This window comes from Cyprinodon tularosa, unplaced genomic scaffold (assembly GCF_016077235.1).
Source record: "Cyprinodon tularosa strain WSP-4 unplaced genomic scaffold, ASM1607723v1 ctg11, whole genome shotgun sequence".
Lineage (NCBI taxonomy): Eukaryota > Metazoa > Chordata > Actinopteri > Cyprinodontiformes > Cyprinodontidae > Cyprinodon > Cyprinodon tularosa.
The window spans coordinates 1046059-1069046 of record NW_024037893.1 but is presented as its reverse complement, the minus strand read 5'-3'; the positions used below and the strand labels follow the sequence as shown (position 1 = coordinate 1069046).

The following is a 22988-nucleotide window of genomic DNA, read 5'->3' as shown; positions in this document are numbered from 1 at the left end:
TAATGCAAGCGTAGAAGAAATGTGCTGTTTACCTGTGCAAAGAAAGAAACAACGAAAGAAAAATGTCTGAAGACTTCAGTGTTGAGGAAGAGCATGAGTTTTTTGCCGAGCTGAATGCGCACTTTCGTCTGGTTTGGTCTGCCGCGGTTTCCGTAGACTCGTGAACGCGCTTTTAGGAAATCCTATACACTACTGTTTATGCTCTAAAAACATACTAAATGACTTCGTGAGTAGAAAATGAAGGCTAATCATGTTTTGGGTGTACTATTCCTTTAAGGACAAAATTCAACTTAATTTCAAGTATTGAGTTTGACATAAAAGCACGCATACTTTTTCCTATCATTTTTCTTCCTTATATTTAGCTTCCATGTTTTTCAATCACTAAAAATCCCATAAGCATGAGTTGAGGAATTGTTCGCTGTATTAGATTAACTCCAACAGAAACATTAACCTATACTCTGCTATAATAGGTAGTGGGTTTGTGCTGCACACATGTTGGAGGTGGATCATCTAGAAGCTCTTTTATGTAGATTGAATAGATTCAGTATGAGCTCTAGAAGTTTGACAGCTGATATTAGTCTCCAGTTCATAGATTATAAATTTGTACTTTACAACCATTATAAGACTTCAGGCTTAAAAAAGTACAAATAAAATCACAAATAAGGGTTTTCCGTAAATTATGGATATCTTCTAACTTCGGTTGGAGCTTTAGCACTCTTTAGCACCCAGTGTTTTAGAGTAGCTTCAAGCATGGGTTATATAATAACTCATCCATTTAAAAATTGCAGCTATAAACTTCAGCATGAACTTTGATACTTAAAGCTGTTAAATATTATACATGCAAATTACGACATACCTCCTTGTTTAAATTAAGAGTGGAAAAGAAATGAAACAATAAACAACAAACTTTAGAAGACAGGTTTAATCGGTTGAGCTGAGACAAACTGGACATTTTTAGTAACACTAAGTAATGTACACTGTTAATAAAAAGCTTTAAGTTCAAAGCTGCTGGATGCGTCTCCACAGCACTGTCTTAACCTTTACATTTTCCACCTCATATATATGGCTTTTACTTTCTCCACTTAGAAAAGTTTGGATAAAAACATCAGTATATACAGAAATATGTGCATATTTACATAGTGTAATTGGTATCTAGAACAATCACATTTTTTTCCCCCCCCAAAAAAAACAAAAAACTTTGCAACCAAGAAAAGGGTAAATCTGTCAGGATTTGGTGGACTACTCCATGTCTTTTCCCAAAACAACTTGGATTTCTACCAAAGGCAATACAAAAACGTACAAATATTAAGGTGACAAAGAATATAAAGATTGTTGTTATATCCTTTAGAGCCTTTTCCACTTAGTTATTTGGAAAATGAAATTCAACAAAAATACTTTTCGTACACATTAATAGTGATGCTTGGATGAAGATTTAAGTACATGAAAGGTCTATAAACAGTTGAAGTCTACTTGTCATTGTCTGAGCTTTTAGTTTTCTCCTTGGATGCCTCACGTTTACTTTCTTTCTTGTCCGACCTCTTCTCTTTGCTTCTCTTGTCCGGATCTCTGTCACGATCTCTGTCTTTGTCACGATCCCGGTCTCGTTCCCTCTCTCTCTCCCGTTCTTTGACTCTTTCTCTGTCTTTCGCCCGGTCTTTTCCACGATCCCGGTCATGGTCTCTGCTTCTTGAGCGATCTCGTCTTCTGTCTCGCTCTCTGTCTCTGTTTCTTACTCTGTCACGGTCATAGTCTCTCCGGTCAGATTCCCTAGGCCGGTCTCTCTCCCTGTCCCTGTCTCGCTCCCTGTCCCGGTCTCTGTCCCTCTCCTTGTCCCTCTCCCTCCTTTTCTCAGAGTCTTGATCCCTGTGTCTCTCTCCCTCTGTCTCTCTGCTTTTCTCACTATCCCTCCCTCTGCTGCGCTCTCCTTCTCTTCCCCGCTCTGGATCCCTCTCCCTTTCCCTGTCTCTCTCCCTGCCTCGGTCCCAATCTTGTTCCCGGCTCCAGCGCTTTCCTACCCCCCTGTCCCAGGAAGACCTGCCACCATGAGGACTCTCCTTATCTCTTTCCCTCCTGCAGTCTTCAGAAAGCTCTCTCTGTCTATCGTCTAAGGACTGTGAGCCAGAACCAAGTTCTCTGTGTGGTACTTCAAAGCGGCTCAAACGCTCTCCACGTTCTCCGCTGCGAGCTTCCAAATCCTCGTGGGTGGTGCTGCTTCTCCTCCTATCAGGAGAAAGACGCCGCCACTGGTCCTCTCTCTGTAGGTCTGGACTTTGGGCTCCATGGCGACCAGGAGGGCCATAGGATCCTTCTGAAGGAGGTAATAGCATTGGCATACCATGGCGAACAGGTCTAGGCTCATCAGATTGCCAATCAAAACGGTATCGTTCTGAAATGTGGGAAAGTTGGGGCCTATTCTCCTGAGCTGGGGGTCCTCTGGATTCATCAAAAGGTCGACGCTCTAGTGGTGAAGATGGTGGCCTAGAACTGCCATACTGGTTATGTGGTTTGAAGAGTGGTCCACTCAATTCCCTGCCAGAAGGCATTCCTCTCCTCTCCTCATACTGTTCAGGTGGAGCTCCACGGTAAGCAGAGGGTCCTGGAGGACCCAGGCTCTCTTTAAAATACTGGGGCGGATTTGGATTCTGGTCCATACTGGGATTAAAGGATTTATTGGGAGTGTCTTTACCATATTGCTGAGAGGGGGGGGGAGGCATGGGGCTTGGAAAGAGTGTAGGATGAGGGGGCCTAGAATCAAAGAGTGTAGATGGTGGTGGTCCTGAGAAAGGTGGAGGAGGACCCCTGTTAGCAGGGAAATTGAAAGGAAGAGGACTTGTGAATCTTGGTGGCTGTACGCTGTTCGGTCCATCAAAATTTGGCCGTGGGGGAATGTTTGGCGGTGGGCCTTGTAGTCCCATGTGCTGAGGGGGAATGGAGGGATCAAACATTTGGGGAGGAGGGGCTCTTTGAGAAACTGGAGGGAATGGCATGGGTGGTCCTCTTGGTGGCAGGATATTCTGAAGTGGTGGTCCAGGAGGTTGCTGCTGCTGCTGCTGAGGCGGTTGCTGTGTGTTCAGCCACTGGTTCTGGTAGGGAGGGTAGGATGGTGGAGGTGGGCCATATTGCTGGTTGCCATCACCTTGGTGTGGGGGGGGGAGCATGACTATGGTGTGGACCGTGGATAGTTGGAGGAGGCCCCTGAATTGAAGGAGGACCGGACACAGGAGGACCCTGCATGCGTGGAAGCATGGACGGAGGTGGAGGCCTCATTATCAGGTTCTGACCCTGCATGGAGTGAGGAGGGGGATAGCTAGACTGGGAGGGAATGTCAGTTCTAGGTTGGTACTCATTATCAAAGCCTCCAACTGTTTGATGGTGCGACATGTGACGAGAGTGAGTATCAGATATAGTGCTTTGAGTAAGTACTGGGATGGCAGAGGTTCTAGTGGAGTTATCTGCAGACTCTCTGTGATACCTTGAAGAAGACACATCTTGACCACTTTCTATGTACTCAGAATCCTGACTGACTTTTAAAATACTTGCAGCATTTGGCCAAACGCTGTATTTGTCCATCTCAGTTTCCTCTTTAATCTCTTCCTTAGCTTTGTTTTTTCTATCACTCATGTAGCTGACCTCCATATCGTGATCCACTTTCTCTCCTAGTAAAGGAATCGACACCTCTTCATCTTCTGACTTCATGAAGGGAAGTATGTCATCTTTTTCCTCATCCTGTGGTAGCGATGTCTCTGTACCTTGTGAAGCATCAATGTTTTCTTCCACTTTAGGCTGTAGTGGGTCTTGTGCCAGGGGTGCCGAGGGAGAAGGCTCCGTTAGAGGAGGAGTTGTCTCTGTGTCTTTATGTTCAGGTTCAAACAGCGTCTGATCGCCTACAGCCTGATGAGGATCCCTGCTCTGTCTCAAATCTTTTCTCTGGTTAGTCAGAGGAGCAACTGATGACGACTTAACTAGTTCTTCTACCTTTTTGCCAAGTTGCAGTAAGTGAGTGTTTGGAAGAATCAAAGCTGGAGCAGCCGTCTCTGTTGACAGTGTTTGCTGTTCTGCCTGCTTCTGCAATGCTTGTTCTCCAATTCTTTTGAGATTTTCCAGAATCGTCTTTGCATCAGGTGCATTTTCAGTTACAGGCTTTGCTTGTTCTGGTTTCAAAGAATTTACTTCATCAAAAATCGAATCATCTTCAGGATCATACTCTACATCATCGGCTTCAGTTGCTACTGCCTCAGGCTTCTTAACGATCTCAGGTTTGATTAACTCGTTAGTATGCTTCTTGGTCTCATTAAAGACCCGACTGGGATCATACTCTTCCTCTGGATCATACGGCCTGTCATCTTCATCCTCTTCAACTGGTTTCTCCTTTGGATTCTGGGTAAACTGCTGAACAATGGGGTCTAACATTGTAGCAGTGGCAGGGAGTTCTCCAGTTTGGTCAGACGGAGAGTTAGAAGCATCTGAATCCTGCTTTTTGTTCTTGAAGACCATCTTAAGAATTGTCTGAAGAGGTGATGCAGCTGCTACAGAGGCAGGAGCAGAGCTGGATGCGGCATCCTTTCCTGGGGCGCCAGAGGTGTCTGGCGCTTTGATAGCCGACAGCAAAGAGAGAACAGAGACCGGGGCAGTTGTCGTGCTGCTAGGGGTCTCAGAGGAGGTGGATGGAGGCGAACCTGGGGGAGTTGTGCTGAAGGGAATTTCAAGACTCTGCCGCGTGCTTCTATCTGATTTGACTGCAGGGGCAGGTTTTGGAAGTCCAGGTTCATCTGAGTCTTTGGTTTGAGTCTTGGAGCGTTTCTCCTCTGTCTCAATTGGTGCACCACCTCGCTTTCTGTCCTTCTGACAGATCAGCAATCCAAGGAGGAGGTTGGGGCGAGCCGGTTCAAGCCCTGAGATGTAAACAGAAAGCAATCAGGTCATAAACTTGAAAAAAAAAAAAAAAATATATATATATATATATATACATCTCAAAAAACCTCAAACAATATTAAAACACGGAAGACTGGAATGAGAGCAACGAGAGTTCTATAGACAAAAAGGAACCAAAGAGTAGATCTTTTCACTGCAATGGAGATATACAGTACACAATAGAGTAGTGCAAATATAGATAAAGAGTATACAGAGTACTACAATTTTATAATTTATAAAAGACACTAATTCAGAGACTGGACCAGCCAATTTTCCCTTCTTTTACCCAGTTAAATAAAACACATCAATATTAACCAAACCTAGTCTATAAGGAAATCAAACAAGTTTACACATCGATAATTATGTTCAGTAACAATAATCAAAAGTAATGAGACTTAAAGGCGCAAAGAGGTACATTTAGTAATTTCCTTTTCTGCTGGATTCAGATCTACAACCACAACAGCAACCATTTTCTTTTTTTTAATAATTGATTGAAATCGGCAGTTCAGGCCTTAAATAAAATAGGTAGTATTGCTTCTGCTGTTGAAGCATCTGAACAGTTCAGTAAGGGTGAACTATCTGAAATTTGTGAGAAATTTTATTCTTCAAAGCAACTAAGGCTTTTGCACATCTTGCATTAGATGCGACAAACTCAGCATAGAATTGTCTATATTACTAATAACACATGCACATATGCAAACACCTATATTCCTCTTAAAGGGTGCTTGTTATCATTTTAAATCTGTTCTGAAACGGTTCACAATAATTTGATGTTAAACTCATTGGATTCCTTTTAATTAACCACTTGCTAAAAAACTTTAGTTGCTGCTTGTTTAGACTGAAACCTTTGAATACATCTTTATTCCTCTGCAGTGAAGCATCTCATCGCAAGGGCAGCAGCTTAAAAGAAAGACTGACTGACGACTCAATTTAAAGCAATTTATTCATCAGATAAGTATTTAACACATATATGAGTTAAATCTTTAGAAACAACAGACTGAGAATGGATGATAAGGCACCAATCTGTAAGGAAATCTTTATTGAAAATGTGTTACACAAATTCATATACACAAAGGAGAATACAGAAGATAATACAAACATGTTGGTAAATTCAAAAAGCAGCATGAGCACCCTCTACAGTTAAAAAAAAGCTCTCATTCCAGTCAGAAACATAAATATATACTCACCACATGTTGAAAGAAACAAAGCAAAAAACAAATTCACAGGAATTACTATTACCAAAACAACACCAAGTAACATCAACAGTATTTCTAGAATCCCTTCTAAATGCTTACCTGGCCCGTCAAACGGTAATAGTTTGGAGGGTAAAGGGTCCTTTGATGCCAGTGGGATGAGATAAAGGTCTTTGATGCGACGGTTGTTGTTAGCTACCACGCCAAATCTTCTTCTGCTACTGAAGTAAGAGAAGAGGGAGACATAAGAAACCTCCTCTTCCTCTGTGGCTGGCTGGAAACGGATCAGACACAGCTCCTGAAAAGAACAAAAACAGAATTTGAAGCAATATATGTGAATATCAAAACGCAGCTCAAGGCCCATTTATTCTTGCATAAAACAAACCTTAGAGAGTGAAGTTTTCAGCTTTCCAACATAGTCCCAAACAGTGGTGGGAGAAATCCTGCCTCCGATATGGATGGTGTCAGGTAAATCCTGCGCCCCGTTGACAAAGGTAAACAGAACCAATGTTTAGATGAACTTGAGTAAAATGAAATCTACTTAATATAAATATGAGAATTATACCTCTTTCAGGTGTTCAAAGGAGCCTGAAACCAGATAAGCTTTGGTCACAAACTTAGCGACTGACTGCATGTTAACAAATCCCTTCCATATAGTCTCCTGGCCGTGCAAGAAGATCGCCGTTTCCCCCTCAGGAGGAGGTTCAGCTGAGCTATAAAATCAAAACAGACTCCATTTTAGACAGCGTTTAACGTTAATTTTAAGAGAAGATCACAGATCAATATTTTCTGTTGTTCCTGAGAGGTAATATCATCCAAAAGATACACCACCTTTTCTTAGACGATTTGGTTACAGCCACCGCTGAAGGTGGAGCTGGAGGCATTGGCAGAGGTACTTTAATATCCACTGCAGGAGCAACAGAAGCAGTAACAGGAACTGGTACTGGGATCGAGTCTGTTGTGTTACTGGTGGGTTTCTCAAGGGCCAGCGGCGCCACGCTCACAGCAGAGCTAAGTCGAGCCATGCGAGGGTCTCTGCGAGAGATGCTGACAGAAGAGACGGCTGGACTAACGAGCACAGGGGTCTGAGCGGGAGGCGCCATGACGCTTGGATCCTCCTGATAGAGCTGTGGAGTTTCAGGAGCAACTGGTCCAGTGTTGGAGGGGTAGGATGAAGGGACTGATGGGTGGGATGTTAATGGTTCCAGGGGAGGGTATGTTGCTGGGCTGGCAGAAGGTGGGTCTCCAGACCTTGATGACCTTGACTCTTGTCTTGGTGGCTTGATGTCTGGCTTATTAGAAAGCCTGGCTTTTTTGGATGCAGGTTCATCTTCTGCCTTTTGTCCTAAAAGGAACGTTTTAAAGCATTAATCTGACAATGAAAAATGTAAATAACATTGGCAGTATACAAACTGTAACCTTTCTTACCTGTGCATATTTTACAGTTGAGGTCAAAAAGATGAGTTTTGTGTTCAGAAGTTGTGTCTTTGAGCATGCTGCTGAAAACATCGACCATGCCGGTGCCACTGTTCCCTTCAGCAGACGGCTGGGCTGGTGCCAAGGGAGTGGAGACTGCCTCATCTTGGTCCTAAGGAGGCAAAGGAGGACTCACATCAAACTTTGCATGTACAATTCTCAAATTTGTATGCACTACCATGAGACTTTAGTGTGTCAGATAAAGGTAAAAACAAAGGAGGAAGTTGCAAAAGGCAGCAAATGTTTGAAATCTACATTTCAGATTTTGGCATGCAAAAACTCCATGCAGGAAAGATGCAGAAGAGAAGCTTTCCCCCACTTACTGCAGAAGAACCAGAGCGGAAAGATGACGCAGTGGCAGAGATACATACATCTGCATCAGATGGGGGAGCATCCTCCATGTCTACGCTGTGGGAGCCAGAGTCCGGCCTACTTCCATGTCTGGAATGCCCGGAATGGGTCCGAGAATGACCCTGAGGATAAAAAATGTAAAGATGTGCCATAATGCCGATATTTTCATTCAGCAAAGGAATAGTGTGACTCCCTTTATAATCCAACAACTATATTTCAATTAAATAAAAGCATAGATCAACAAAAATTAGGACTTTCATTGTTTTCCCCATAACATTCCTATATTTAATATCCACCCGCCTTCCCTTGTCCTGCTGAAATGAAACAGCCCAACAGCATAATGCAGCCACCATTCTGTTTTACTAATAGAATGGTGTATTTAAGGTAGTGCCACTGCCTTTTGGGCCACTAAAGGAAATTTACTGTTATGACATTTACTAAGGAGCATCAAAGTGATGGGAGCAGCTTACAAACATCTTAACTTTGCACCATCCTGTGTTTGATCTTTACATAAAAATTAGAAAGGTCAAAATGTGAAAGAAGCTAAAGTGATGACAATGTTAATTGTTAGACTATATTGTGATGTCAAGAAGATAATCTTGCAGTTTAAATAGAGACGCTTGTTACCTCAGCAGATTCAGGCTTTTTCCACTCTGTAATTTCCTTGGAGAGCAGCTCCTCAGCACTTAGTCTCACCAGTCTGAAAGGCGTGACCTGTCTACCAATCACCTTGTAGAACAAACCCTGCAACAATCACATCGTTCGCTAAGCAACACAAAACAGAAGCTGTTACCTTGTAGAGATGTAATGAATCCTTACCACCCAGGCGTGTGTTCATGTTGCCTCACCTTGTTTTTAGGGTCCTTCAGGTTAAACATGAGGGTCCGGTATTTGTTCTTGTACTTGCTGTCAGTACTCAGGCAAAGGTTGAACATCTCCTTCTCAATGGAATATGCAAGTCTTCCCACCTCACTTTCAGTCATTTTTAGATCGTCGCTGTCACTCACCCTAACGGGGGGAAAAAAAGACATTCTCAAACATCAAAGAAAAACATCCCAGCATTAAAAACAAAAAGGAAATAGAATCTGGATCTAAGGTACCCACCTCTTGAAGAGAATGTCAGTGAGTGAGCGTCGGATGTTCTGCCTCATCTGGTTGTTAGCTGGTGGCCTCACAGGTGAAGTGTGAGAGGTTGGTACATGTGGATGGGAGGACCGGGAAGATGAGGAGTGGCTGGATGGAGTTGAGGACGCTGAAGAGGATTGTGCTCGTGAAGATTCTGGCTGACTCTGAGAAGTGGAGTCTTTCTGTTGAGGCTGCTTTTTAGGAATAGTGAAGTTAGACTTGGTGACTCTGATAGCCCCTGTGGCATGAATGGGACCTGAAGAAAACGGAGATGCGGCTGGAGCAGAGGCTTTGCCTGGTTTCTTGCAACTTTCAGCAGCTTTAGTCGGGGCTGCCGTCTGTTTCTTGGAGACTTTCGAGCTGCCAGTTTGCGGAGAGGACTTCTTGGTCTTAGATGCGACTGCAGTGTTTTTTTGTGCAGGGGATTTCTTTTTTCCTTTGCGTAGAGTCGGAGATGCTTTGCTGGATTTCTCAGGAGGTGGGCTTTGCTCCTTCTCTGTCTTCTTCTCTTCTTTGGGGGGAGCTGCAGACCAAGAACAGAACCCAATGTTTTTAAAAAGTCAGCACAATCTCTTCACTAGATCAGCAGCTGTGAACCAATGGCTCAACCTGATCTTGAAACATGAATCAAGATCATCTTAAACCAGTATATCAGTCACTGACAGAAAGCCATAAGTCCAATGCTTACAACATCTTTAAAATCTTGACAAACACACGCACGAAAAAAACCCCAAACATTTTATTAATGGCTGCTGAAGTAAACGCCCGCTGGATAAGCCAACCAGCTTTAAAATAAAATTAAACAAAAAATCTGAAATGGATATATAAATTGGAAAAAAAAATTAACGAAATGTGTTCTTTATCCAAACTTCTTTAACCCAGACAGAATATGTGAAAAACAAGTCTGTCTGTGTACTTATTAGCAGAAACATCTAAATAACATTCAATGTGATATTTATGAGTGGATAGGCAAGGGTTCAACACATTCATTAAACAACTGGATTGATAATTTAAGAATAGTTAACCTTAATTTTAAAGATTTTTTTTTTAATAGCTGAGCCACTTATAACCAGTGTCTAGAGCATGGCACATCTAAATTAGGTTAGCTTCTTAAAGGACCACATTGTGTAGAAAACAAAACCCTTATCTGCTCACTTTGACTGACATTTCTCAAACTTTCATTTAAGTAGAGTTCAAACTAGCACTAGCTTAGATTTTAACCTCCTAGTAGTATATGTCTAATCTAGAAAACAGACAAAACCACCAACATTGTATCTGGATATAAAATTATGTAAATTTAGGGAACAATCCAATGAGCTACTTTATCCCTGTGGCCCAAAAACAGCTGAACAAACTGCTTTCCTAATCTGACAGCATATACTTATGTAACCCTGACTGCATACTCCATCCAGTTAATGCCTTTAGGGAAGTTTTCAGTAAGAGCTTATCTCATGTTCTCTTTTACATGCATCAAATCCATTCCAGAAATATCTAGGAGACTGTTGAAGCCAGCTTTTTCCTCCTTGTGTCCTCTTCAGTCTTCCAATCCCTTGTGAAATTGGCAGATCTTGACTTATCTCCAGGATCTTGTCTTCACAGAAGCTGCTCTTTTCCCCCCTCTGTGCTTCTCAGTCTTGCGTTCTTCCATAAACAGTGGGTGGAGACTTTTACTTTTATATAAACTTCTTTTGCTTCAGCTGAACCAGTCAAGACATCCAAAAGCAAGCCAACAGTGCTCAAAATCAATGGAGGCATCCAAAAATCAGTTTATCACCTTTTATTTTAAAGCCAGTCACTTAAGAAAAGTGGTGTACCATATTCAATATGAATCAACAACTTCAAACATCTTAGAACCCCAAACAATAAGGGCAGAAACGTTGATGTTTAACTGCTAATAGCGCCAGCTCAACATGAGCCATTTGCAGAAGCGCCGACCTACCTGCAGGAGGAGGCACAGCTGTGGGAGGCGTTGAGACTTCTTAAAGGAAGCCAAGAGTGACAAACTAATTATCCCATTAAAAAATAAATGAAAAAGCCCAAAACATTCCCCCCCTTTAGTGTCTCCCAAATATTTCTGAAGTGGTTATTATAAGCCAAGATGCTAGAGTGATTATTGTACTCTCACGGGGTAGAAAGCTCAGAGTTCAAGCTAATATTCTATTTATTTATTATAAATAAGGCATTTCAGATTTTAATTTAATGCTGCCAGTTTCAGGCTTCAGTGCGCTCCTCCTGAGTCAACAAATATAAGTGCAGTTTGTCGTTATACGTCCCTTTTAACAGTAGTCACTTTAACTTCTTACTTACCTGCTGCAAAACATTCATTATGCAATAAATAAATTAGATCAGATTTCTTTGCACAGATCAGTTCATGATGTTCTCTCTTAGATAAACCCGATTCTCTCCACTTGAGGTAAGCATAACAGGAACCACACAAATACCAGAAAAACAACAATGCAGCTTAAACAGCAGGACTAGACCTTCAAGGAGATACATACACTTTTTGTTTAACACTGTTGGTGATATGGGTGTAGTCTTTTCTGGTGTTACTGCAATGTAATTATGGTCACTGGACCAGGAAGCGGTGGACGGCGGCGGCGGGTGTTCCTCAGCGTATTGGTCTTCGTCATCCTCATCTGGATCCGGACTGAAGTCTTCGTCGCTGCTACTGTCTGACACCCTCTGGGTCTTCTTCTGCGCCTTTCCACCGCCTCCAGGCTTCTAGAAAGACGAGGACAAAAACGTGTTCATAAGTTTCGTTGAGTCGGAGAGTTGCTTATATTCATTTATACATTTCATTCAAAAAATATGATACATTTATCTGGTCTTACAGATCAGCTGCACAAAACTTTTTACAAGTTTAATTCAGACCTTTTCTTCAGCAATGTGACAAAAGTTGCTCCGGTGGACTCAATAAAGAAATGTTTTCAAAAACACTGATAATAGAATTAACATTTCTCTCTCTGGCTTGAAATGGCACAGCAAATAGAAATCATTCAGTACCATTTGTGCTGCAGGTTTAATGCGATACAGCCTACAAAAATAAATTGTTTATTCCAGCAAATCTGACAAAGTTCAACAAAAAAAAAGCAGCCGTATTGATTAAATACGGCTGAAAAACGGTATTAAAATCTGAGTGGAGAGAATCCGGCTTGGAACGTTATAAATTACATTTAAGCTGGTATCACAGTTTTACTAGACATGTTAAGAGTTAAGGGAGAGAGCATGGTGTTGGTAGGATTAAGTCTCTGCTGGACCAAAGGAAGAAGCACCTTTATCATTATCATGTGGTAGTCATGATAACCTGGAAAAATTTACTAAAAATCCATGAAGAATATTTTCTACTCATCCGATGATAGAACAACCTAAAACTAGTAATATGGTTTAACTGTGTTACTAATTGGGTCCTGCCAAATAGACTGACTTGATTACCCCCTCAGTGTTTAAGTTGAGACACGTTTAAAGGATTGCTGGGCGGCCCCCGTTTGACCCTGCCAGCCGCATTTGTAAACACTGCATGATGGACCAGATCAATTCAGATTCAAAATATGAAGAAAAACGGACTATAATCCATTTTTGCTTAAAAATACAGTTTAAGGGGTGGATTATAAGCAGGATATAGATTATATTTAAAGCCAAAACCAAATAGAAAGGATCCTCTTTTTTATGCTGTCCAGGTGTTTTAACAAGCATCAGATCTCCTTCTCCTTTTTATTTAACAACAAATGTTTAACTTAAATGTTGCTGTACTTCAAATAAAATCTTCCTTGGTCTTCACTAGTTTATCCACTTCATTGTCACTTTTAGATGCGTCCTTTTTTCAACACTATACCAGTGTGCATTTATACATCCGGCTTATATTGCACCAAAAATCCAAACTTCCCACATGTTCAAAGTTCTTTCAATATAAACATGTTGGCCTAGTGAGTTGGAGCAGTGAGCTTGTGTTCAGAAAGGGCTGCAGGTATCCGGTTCTATCCCCACAGCCTCCACTCCGGGTTCCTGAGCAAAACTCTTAACCTCACACTGTTCCCCAGGTGCCACACAATGGCAGCCCACTGCTTCCAAAGGGGATGGGTTAAATGCAGGGGTACATTTCTCCAATGTGAGATCAATGAAGTTCAATTGTTTATTATTATTATTATTATTATCAATAAAAAAATAATAAGTGTTCAAATTTCTGTTAAAATCAGGTTTGCAGGGAAAAAAAAGTTGTATGCAACTTCTATACGGATTATCGTCTTGTTTTAAGGTTCAAACAAACTAAAGAACACAAAATCTGAGCTTCAGAGCATTAAAACACGGCGGATGTCTCTGCTCACAAGCTGTGGGGAAAAAATGGTTAGTGAATAATAGGTTAAAAGTTCAAACAGAAGTGCTCCATCATCTGTTTAGAATGCTGTAAAAACATCTTTATGTCATATTCAAGTGTATTTCTGAATGAACCAGTTTTTCTTCTTGTGGAAGCTGAAAAACAGCTGATGTTGACGTTCAAATCGAAAAAAAAAAAAAAAAAAAAAAAAAAAAAAGATCAGGCAAACAAAAGCTGGTTTACCAACATCCGATTCTATTGAGATCTCAATGGTTTGGACATAAAACATTAAAAAATGTAAGAAATAAATTGTTATACATATTAATCCTTTAGGTTTCTTTCAAGTTTTAACATTTCATACCATCACAAGATGGCCTGTAATAGTCTTTATCTGAGGAAAAACAGCATTAGTAAAATAGCTTGTTTCTCACAATAGAAATCACAAAAAAATTGTTTAGATGAGACTTGAGGGTTCCACATCATAAGAAAACAACAACAAAAACATTTAAATGATAGAACAGTTGGTGAATATAGTTAGATGATGGTCTTATGGCTGACCCGTTGTATTCTGGCTTTTATAATCTCTGTGAGCTTTAGTATCCCCAGCCATCAGAAAGCTACATCCTCTGCAGGCAGGAAAGGCAATGATAGTCCATCCAAATAGGCCAAATCTCAATCTGTGTGCATGGCACCCATTCCCTAGCCTAGCAAATAGGGCATCCAATCAGTTCTTTTAATAGAAGAAATACTGCAGGCTGCTTTCCAAAGATTTAACATACAAAAGCAAGGGATGGTTAATTTTATTATACTTTCAATGGTTCCCAAAAGATGAGTTTTGTGATGCAGAGCAAACATCTTCATATTCTGAAGATATTGCTATGATGTCTCAGTTAAACAGTAAATCCTCATTTACTTATCTTAGAGTATGGTTAAAAACTACTACAGAATGAGCACAATAAGCAGACTTGACACAGCCTAGAACCCGTTTCCTCCTTCTGAGATTGAACTGTGGATGTGAGAATAAATCTATGAAGGTAGAATTTAAATTACATTCAAGTCCTGGATTTTAATAGATCAAACAATCAAAGTATTAATTGATGCTAAGATAAAACATCCATTTCTCTGACACAAAGATTTAATATCACATAATCTGGAGTTATTCACAGCTTCTAAGGAAGGTTTCTTCTCTTTAACTCTTATTAGACATCATAAAGGTGCTTTTAGGGAAACCATTTCTGGTGGTCCAGGTTACCTTTGCTGCAGCCTTGTTTTTCTGAGGCTTGGGCTTGTCCTTCTGCTTGGGTTCTTTGACATCAGTGATGGATTTCATGGCGGCTGCGGCGTGTTTCAAGATGCAGTCGTTCCCACAGTACACAGAGTCAGGCTGGGCGATTCTGTCGCAGCCAGGACCAATGCATTTAGGGAGGGAGGAGTCATCTTCTGCCTTCTCCTCAGCCACCTCCACAACTGGAGAGGTGTTCACTTCAACCGTAGTTTCAACCCTCTGCTCTGGTTCTGGTGGAGCTTTCTGCTCTGCTGCGGATGCGACCTTCGGCTCCCCAGCTGACGCAGCGTTTTTGTCTGGTTTCGGCTCAGCCGGTTGATGAATAGCCTGCTTCAGATCAGTGTGGAATTAAATTAACAGACAACATATCACCCCATTTTTTTGACCTAAGCTTAAAATCTAAATGATAGCCTTTAATTGGTGCAAACAGTGAGTAAATGTGCCTACAAACATATCAAAGACAACATCTGGGTAACTATTTTTACAATAAAAGATTTTGTTGAATTTCTTTAGTTGGCTCTCATGACATTAAGCAACAATCAGTGACACAGATGTTTCCAGCAGCAGTCACCTACCGGCTGGAAGATTTTTATCTTCTTCTTTCCAGATGGATTAGTAGCCTTCTCGATCCTGCCTTTGATGCCCTGATCTTCAGCTGCTCTCTCTTCTGCCCCGCTTGCTGAGGAAGGCGGAGGGGGCGCCACAGGCTGAACAGCTGACGGATTTAAACCTGCCCCGCTGCCTGGGCCTTTCTCCACAGAGGAGGAGGCAGCAGCTGGAGCAATAATCAGAGAAGCAGCGTCGGCTCGGGGTTTTGCCATCTCTGTGCTCGTAGGGAGGATAGATGTGGCAGGTCTGACCACTTGGTTCTTCTTTGCTGTGCAGTTGGGGCAGATGTAGTCCTCTCCGTTCCTCTCCATCAGACGTCCGCGGGCCTCGGTAATGCCCACGCAGTCTCCATGGAACCATTCTTCACAGCGATCACAGCAGATCATAAACCTGTGGAGCATCGTACATAAAACAGACCAGAATCTCACAACGCTACAAATGGCAGAACAAAGGTGATTTTTTTGCCTTATCTTCACTAAAGTGAACATGAAGATTAGCTAACAGAAGCATTGAGAAATGTAGTGCTGCACAAACACACAGATTCACTGGTTTCTCACATCTTCAGTTACACCTACCATGTTTAATGGGATTTTGTGTTTGACCAACATGACGTAGCATATCTAAATAAAACTAGAGGACATTTCCTATTTAGCCTGGAAACCCAATGTCAGTGATACTTTCAACATAAATCCAACTGCTCTGAAAGCATGCAAACAGAACCACACCAAAAGAGCCAACACTTAGAAATTAAAAGGGAAATATACTAAATTTCAGCTTTCTTCTGAACAAATATTTAACCCATCATCTGAAAACAGAGGGACATTAGTGACACTAAATCTGTCCTTTTTATGAAAGGAAGTCAAGAGAGAGGCCCTTGTTTAGGAAGCCATAAGAATTCCTGTTTGCAATTTAACACAAGTCATGTGGACAGCAGTAGACATGGAAGAAAAGCACTCTGGTCAGAGGACACGCAAACAAACAATGATTGCAGTGGGAAAAAAAAATAATACTAAAACACTGTCTATAACACACACCAACCCTGATTAAACATGGTTGATGTAGGGACCATTTTATTCAGAAAAGGCAGTGGAGATGAAGGAAGCTAAAAAACAGCAACAAAAAAATAAAAACAGCGAAAGACTTAAAACTTGGAATGGGTAATCCCAAATAGTGCCTGCTTCCAGATGCCTGCATGCAAATAGCAACAGTGGCGGCTGGCCAATAGATGGCGCACACCCAATGACCCTGATTAAGAAAAAACTTTTTTTTTAAATATAATTAAATTTTTTATTAAAATTTAAAATATTTCGAAATATAGCTTTATATATATATTTATATATATATATATATATTTTTTTTTTTTAGATGTGCAAGATAAATATTTAATCTTTAATGGCTAGTAAAGTGTCACTCCATTTTTCATCGGATTAGTGATGTATTTTCGTAAATGCGCAGTAGCTCCTCTGCAATACAAAGGTATAGGAGAGCTCTGGGCACAGGAGAGCAGCGCCCTGAGCTGACAGGAAGTGTGTTTGCTCACTACCTCCCGTCACAGAGCAGATGGTTGATTGACAACTCGAGTCGCGGGAGTTGGAGACGCATTGGAGAGAAAGAGAGAGACGTGGTGCAAGAAACGTCCTTTTCCAGGACCTGGTCTAGCAAGAAGGCTTGGCAAGCAGCATGTAGCTTTATTCTGCCTTCCCTGCCTCCCTTTTCAATCGTCAAGATCTGACCCAGCATGGATAAAGACGGGTAGGAAGGCTTTAAAGCACTTTTTAGAAAAGGCAAAGAAGAACAATCTGAGATTGACATGGAAAATGATATAATATAGTGTACTCTTTCTAGACGTTTGTTAATTTGCATAGTTGCTCATAAATAAACACATTATCAGAAAAAAAAATGTTTTAATATAATAAAAAAAAATATAAAGCTGAGTAATATCTTCTCCATTATTAAACATAATTTTTTTAGGTTTGTGACAATATATGACAATGCAAAATACACATTTACCTTCACAAAGCCTCAGACAGGCAAGATTTATGTACAAAAACTAAACCTGTACATGAAATTATATTTTGTTTCTGTAACGTGTTATTATATTATTATAATGTTTTTTTGTTGTTGGCGTTCATATAAATATACTGGTGTTATAACTTAATATATGTTTGATTGGTTTTTGGTATACGTCTACTTTGAATTTATACATTTATTTTTGAGGTATTTTTTTTTATCTATCAAATTTGTTGGCAAACTAAGAGCTACTTTTGTGTTGGACCTGCAGATAAAGTCTCAATAAAAACATTTGTTTCTCAATGTAACCCCCAAAACACAAGATGATCAAGACTTAGGCTACTTCTTTTCTAGACACCGAACAAGCTGCGAGTAAAAGAAACCATCTAATGAGAGAAACAAACCGTTTGTTGTGTTTCTGGCGACAGATACAGTATAGTGCGTTGGGGTCGTAGCCTCCGTCGTCGGACTCATTTGACGATGAGGACGAAGATGAAGATGATGAAGTGAAGGATTCATCATCGTCGTCCTCCTCCTCCGTTGTCTCTTGTTTACTAATTTTTCCAACAGCTTTGGGTTTTGCTTCCTTCTTAGCAGGTACAGTATTTCTGCTTACAGGTGGCGGTTTGGCTGCCACAGGGCTCTTCTGAGAAACCCTTTTCTTGTTGACATAGGTCCTGACTGGTTTGCGAGTCATCACTTCAGACTTCTCAGTGTCTTCTTCATCCGTCTCCTTCTCTGTCTCACTTTTAGCCCCCCCTACATTGGTCTCTTGGGGAACCGTCTTCTCAGAGTCCTCTGCTGCCTTGATGCTCTCTATAGCCTTAGAGGCAGGATCCGGTTTGCTTTCTTCCATCCCCTGGCTGCCATCTTGTGATTGACCACTCTTATCATCTTTCCCATCATCCTCATTCTCAGAGCTCCCCTCTTCTTTAACCATTACTCTCCCTGCAGATGATCTCGTCTGTCTGCCTCCTTGAGTTTTCTTCTGCACCTGTTTCTTTGCACTACTTCGTGTCCTCCTCTCTGGAGAATCTGCTTTGTCCTCTACTATCTTGGAGTCCGCATTTCCATCAAAACTAGCTTCAGATGCCGTTTCTGCATCTGTTGGGGTTTGGGAAGGGGGATCACCACTTTCAACACTAGGAGGAGCACTTTTTCTGGAGCCCCTTTTGGCAGTCATGAGGAACTCCTCTAGTTTGTCCGTTCGCTTGGGCTGCCTGCCACTGCGCCGTACAGGACAGCGGTTTTCAGGACTGTCGGTCGTCTCCACTGGCATTTTGCTCTGTTAAAACCAACAGAAACTCCAAATCCTCTTCACTTTAGGTTTGGGCCTTTAAAGGTGCAGCTGGCTGCTTTAGCAACTCTTTAGCTTCATCTTCAAACTCATTTGGAAAAGCAGCTTTTGTGCATTAGCCAATTTTTGATAGCCTGCAAAAGCAATGACAAAGAATCATTCCAATGAACTATGACATTAAAGGCACTGATTCAATTGCATTTTAAAAGAAAGACAACTTGACAAAATATTGATTGAATTATATTTCACCTAATCTAAAAGACAAAGAACATGAGGGAGCTTGTTTCAACGACATCCAGAGCAAAATCTCAGAATGAAAATATGACAATTACTGAAATACTTCTTTCATTGATTTATTCTTAATAAGTGAGAAAACTAAACAGCTGTGTATATTCCCGCAGCAGTTTGTCACAGGTATGATTCAGATATTTTTGATCAATGCCCAATATTGAAGCGTGCTTTGCACTAAGTTATTCCACGCCACAATGCAAGACGGGCAAGCACGAACTGGCTGTGTCATGCGTAATCAGAGAACTCCTATCTGCGGTCAATTACTATTTTGGAGGGGTAAGCAAAAACCAGACTTAAGGCTGGTTAAAGCTCAGAAATCTCTGATTGGTCAAATCTACATGTGCTCTACACTATGCATATTTCCTGCTTCTTACAGGTGCTGGTCATAAAATTAGAATATCATGAAAAAATAGATTGATTTCAGTAATTCCATTTAAAAAGTGAAACTTGTATATTATATTCATACATTACATACAAACTCATATATTTCAGATGTTTATTTTGTTTAATTTTGATGATTACAAATGACAACAAATGAAAATCTCAAATTCATCATATCAGAAAATTAGAATATTACTGAAGACCAATAAAAACAAAGGATTTATAGAAATGTTGGCCAACTGAAAAGTATGAACATGAAAAGTATGAGCATGTACAGCACTCAGTATTTAGTTGGGCCTCCTTTGGCCTGTATTACTGCAGCAATGCGGCGTGGCATGGAGTCGATCAGTCTGTGGCACTGCTCAGGTGTTATGATAGCCCAGGTTGCTCTAATAGTGGCTTTTAGCTCTTCTGAATTGTTGGGTCTGGTGTATTGCACCTTCTTCTTCACAATACCCCATAGATTTTCTATGGGGTTAAGGTCAGGAGAGTTTGCTGGCCAATTAAGAACAGGGATACCATGGTCCTTCAACCAGGTACTGGTAGCTTTGGCACTGTGTGCAGGTGCCAAGTCCTGTTGGAAAATGAAATCTGCATCTCCAAAAAGTTGGTCAGCTGCAGGAAGCATGAAGTGCTCTAAAACTTCCTGGTATGTGGCTGCGTTGACCCTGGACCTCAGAAAACACAATGGACCAACACCAGCAGATGACATGGCACCCCAAACCATCACTGACTGTGGAAACTTTACACTGGACTTCAAGCAACGTGGATGAAGTGCCTCTCTTCTTTTCCTCCAGACTCTGGGACCTTGATTTCCAAAGGAAATGCAAAATTTACTTTCATCAGAGAACATGACTTTGGACCACTCACCAGCAGTCCAGTCCTGTTTCTCTTTAGCCCAGGCAAGACGCTTCTGACGCTGTCTGTGGTTCAAGAGTGGCTTGACACAAGGAATGCGACAGCAGAAACCCATGTCTTTCATACGTCTGTGTGTGGTGGTTCTTGAAGCACTCACTCCAGCTGCAGTCCGCTCTTTGTGAATCTCCCCCACATTTTTGAATGGGTTTTGTTTCACAATCCTCTCCAGGGTGCGGTTATCTCTCTTGCTTGTACACTTTTTTCGACCACATCTTTTCCTTCCCTTCGCCTCTCTATTAATGTGCTTGGACACTGAGCTCTGTGAACAGCCAGCCTCTTTAGCGATGACCTTTTGTGTCTTGCCCTCCTTGTGCAAGGTGTCGATGGTCGTCTTTTGGACAACTGTCAAGTCAGCAGTCTTCCCCATGATTGTGTAGCCTATAGAACTAGACTGAAAGACCATTTAAAGGCTTTTGCAGGTGGTTTGAGTTAATTAGCTGATTAGAGTGTGGCACCAGGGGCCATCAATTTTGAACCTTTTCACAATATTCTAATTTTCTGATATGATGAATTTGAGATTTTCATTTGTTGTCATTTGTAATCATCAAAATTAAACAAAATAAACATCTGAAATATATGAGTTTGTATGTAATGTATGAATATAATATACAAGTTTCACTTTTTAAATGGAATTACTGAAATCAATCTACTTTTTCATGATATTCTAATTTTATGACCAGCACCTGTACCTTACCGGCTTGTTTTGTTTGTATAAGCGCCATTGTGTAAAATGACTCGTGAAGTTGGACCAGCTAGAAGAGCGAGATGCGGGAGAACGCTGGGACCCTTTTTCCACCTAGATCCCTGCTTTCTCACCCTCATGTCCCTTCGTTGCCTCTTGCGTTTTTCCACTTGCTCACTGCCTCGGCTGTATCTAGACCCACAGCTAGTTTGTGATTGTCCCCCTTGCGTTGTGGCGTGGAATAACAAAGTGCAGACCACGCTTCAATATTGGGCATAAATCAAAAATATCTGGATCATACCTGCAACACACTGCTGTGGGAGTATTACCAGCCCTTTAACCCTGCACAGATTCTGTGGACTTCCCCTCGAAAAAATTTAAAGATCACTTATATCTTAAACATTGATCTTTTAGTTTTAAAATAGGCTAAATACTAATGTTAAATCCAGGAGTTTTTCAATTCTGTCAGCTTGCCCTACATTACACAAATTACTGTTGTCGGTACCAAATGTAAATCTTAATCATAACCGTTTACTCTGCACTGCACTGTGAGAAAAAAAAAAAAAAAACACTGAAAAAAAACACACTGTTCTTATAAGAAAGCCTTTAAAAACAAAGACATCACTCTTTGTTGTTATCCATACCTGCACTTCAGTAGTGTTGACTTGTCAAACTTAATGTCATCAGATCAATTATCAGAAGAGGGATGCAGGTTCTAACAAGGAAAAGAAAGGAAAGGGGATTTAGAAGAAGTTATCCCAACATAGACAGCAAATCTCAGGTGCTCATATAAACTTGGGCGGAGAGAGAAAATAAGACGCGTATATCTATGTCTAAAGTCAAAACATCTGGATAATAGGAACAGTTTGGAAATATAAGAGTGAACAATTTACCAAATCCAATTAAATGCACAATTACAGGTTAATAAATGGAAACATTAGCATACATTGTCTTAGAACAGTCATGCAATATATCAATAGGTCGTTCTCATTAGCTGTAGCTAACGTAGCGCTGTAGCAAGGCTATCGGTCACGACTCCTGGCCGCGTGAACGAGAGGACAAACGGTTGGTACGTAAAATGGGAGGGGCTCATGAGCAAAATATAAATAAATGTCACGCAAAAATGATGCCTTTTTCCCCACATCTAATCCCCTCCGTCGGTTTAAAGTACCCTGGGTGATGACAGCTAACTGTTGACTGAAGCAAACGATCAGCAGTTTTTAAGCGCAATCCAAACGGGGGCTGAACACGGCCTTCCACATGAGCGCAGTATTAACTCTTCATAATAACATCAGTACGATAAATACCGGTTTATTAATATAATATTTTTCGATAATCGAAAAGTAAAACGTTATACAAGGAGCGTACGTCGCTTTGCAATCGCATTATACAACGATGGCCGCAAAACGACAATCCGCCAAACCATCTTGTGCCGCTAGTTTAATATAATCAGTACCACGCCGTCACAGACGCTACAAATTATTCAAATAAAAAAACAAAGATCGCATAACTATTTTTTTTTATCACAACAGGGTGTATTGGCATATTTTCTTTGGTTAGACTTCATGGTTTGGTCTACCAACGTGGTGCCGAACACCCCAGAGCGTGCATTCGCAGGCAGCAAGCTAGGCTAACCTAGCTAATACGTTTTAATCCTATAACACAACGGACTCTTTTAATGGACGATACAGCTCAACATCGACAGCTAGACACCATCACTATAATAAATATGCTCACTCTGTCCAGTCGGATACATTTAGGGTATCAATGACGCAGGTATTTTGAAAAGCTTAACTGATTTGGCTATCGTCCGAAACCCGTTGTTCAGTGTCTGTTTTTTCAAACTGTATTGTTGCATCCGGCAACATTTGATGAATCTCTATAAACGCTAAATATTCTTTCACATGAGGCTGAAATGTTTTACATGTACCCACCAACTTCTTATAAAGGCCGCGATACGCTCTCAATTCTCAATCCTCCATTTTCCAATCCCGCTGGATCTTCTGCTAACTGCGGCAGATGGCTGACGGTTTACATTAAACGGTACTCTTGTTACAGCGCCCCCGCTGGTCTGGAGGTGAACTGGGTTGACTCAGAAAGTTCAGCTTTTTTATTTTGCACAAACGAACCACCTTTTACTGAACCGA

At 41.1% G+C, this 22988-nt stretch overlaps 1 protein-coding gene across 1 annotated transcript; it reads right to left on the bottom strand.

Annotated features, from left to right (window-relative positions):
- Positions 1-904: 904 nt before the first annotated feature.
- On the bottom strand, positions 905-22914 carry dido1 (death inducer-obliterator 1). The gene is given in 17 exon segments (XM_038295057.1): positions 905-3167; positions 3169-4892; positions 6207-6402; positions 6490-6579; positions 6670-6817; positions 6936-7449; positions 7533-7692; positions 7952-8053; positions 8559-8675; positions 8780-8939; positions 9036-9579; positions 11555-11777; positions 14621-14983; positions 15229-15652; positions 17677-18703; positions 21486-21556; positions 22776-22914. Coding segments are annotated over 15 exon segments (7341 nt in total). The 5' UTR covers positions 18552-18703; positions 21486-21556; positions 22776-22914; the 3' UTR covers positions 905-1466.
- Positions 22915-22988: the final 74 nt, after the last annotated feature.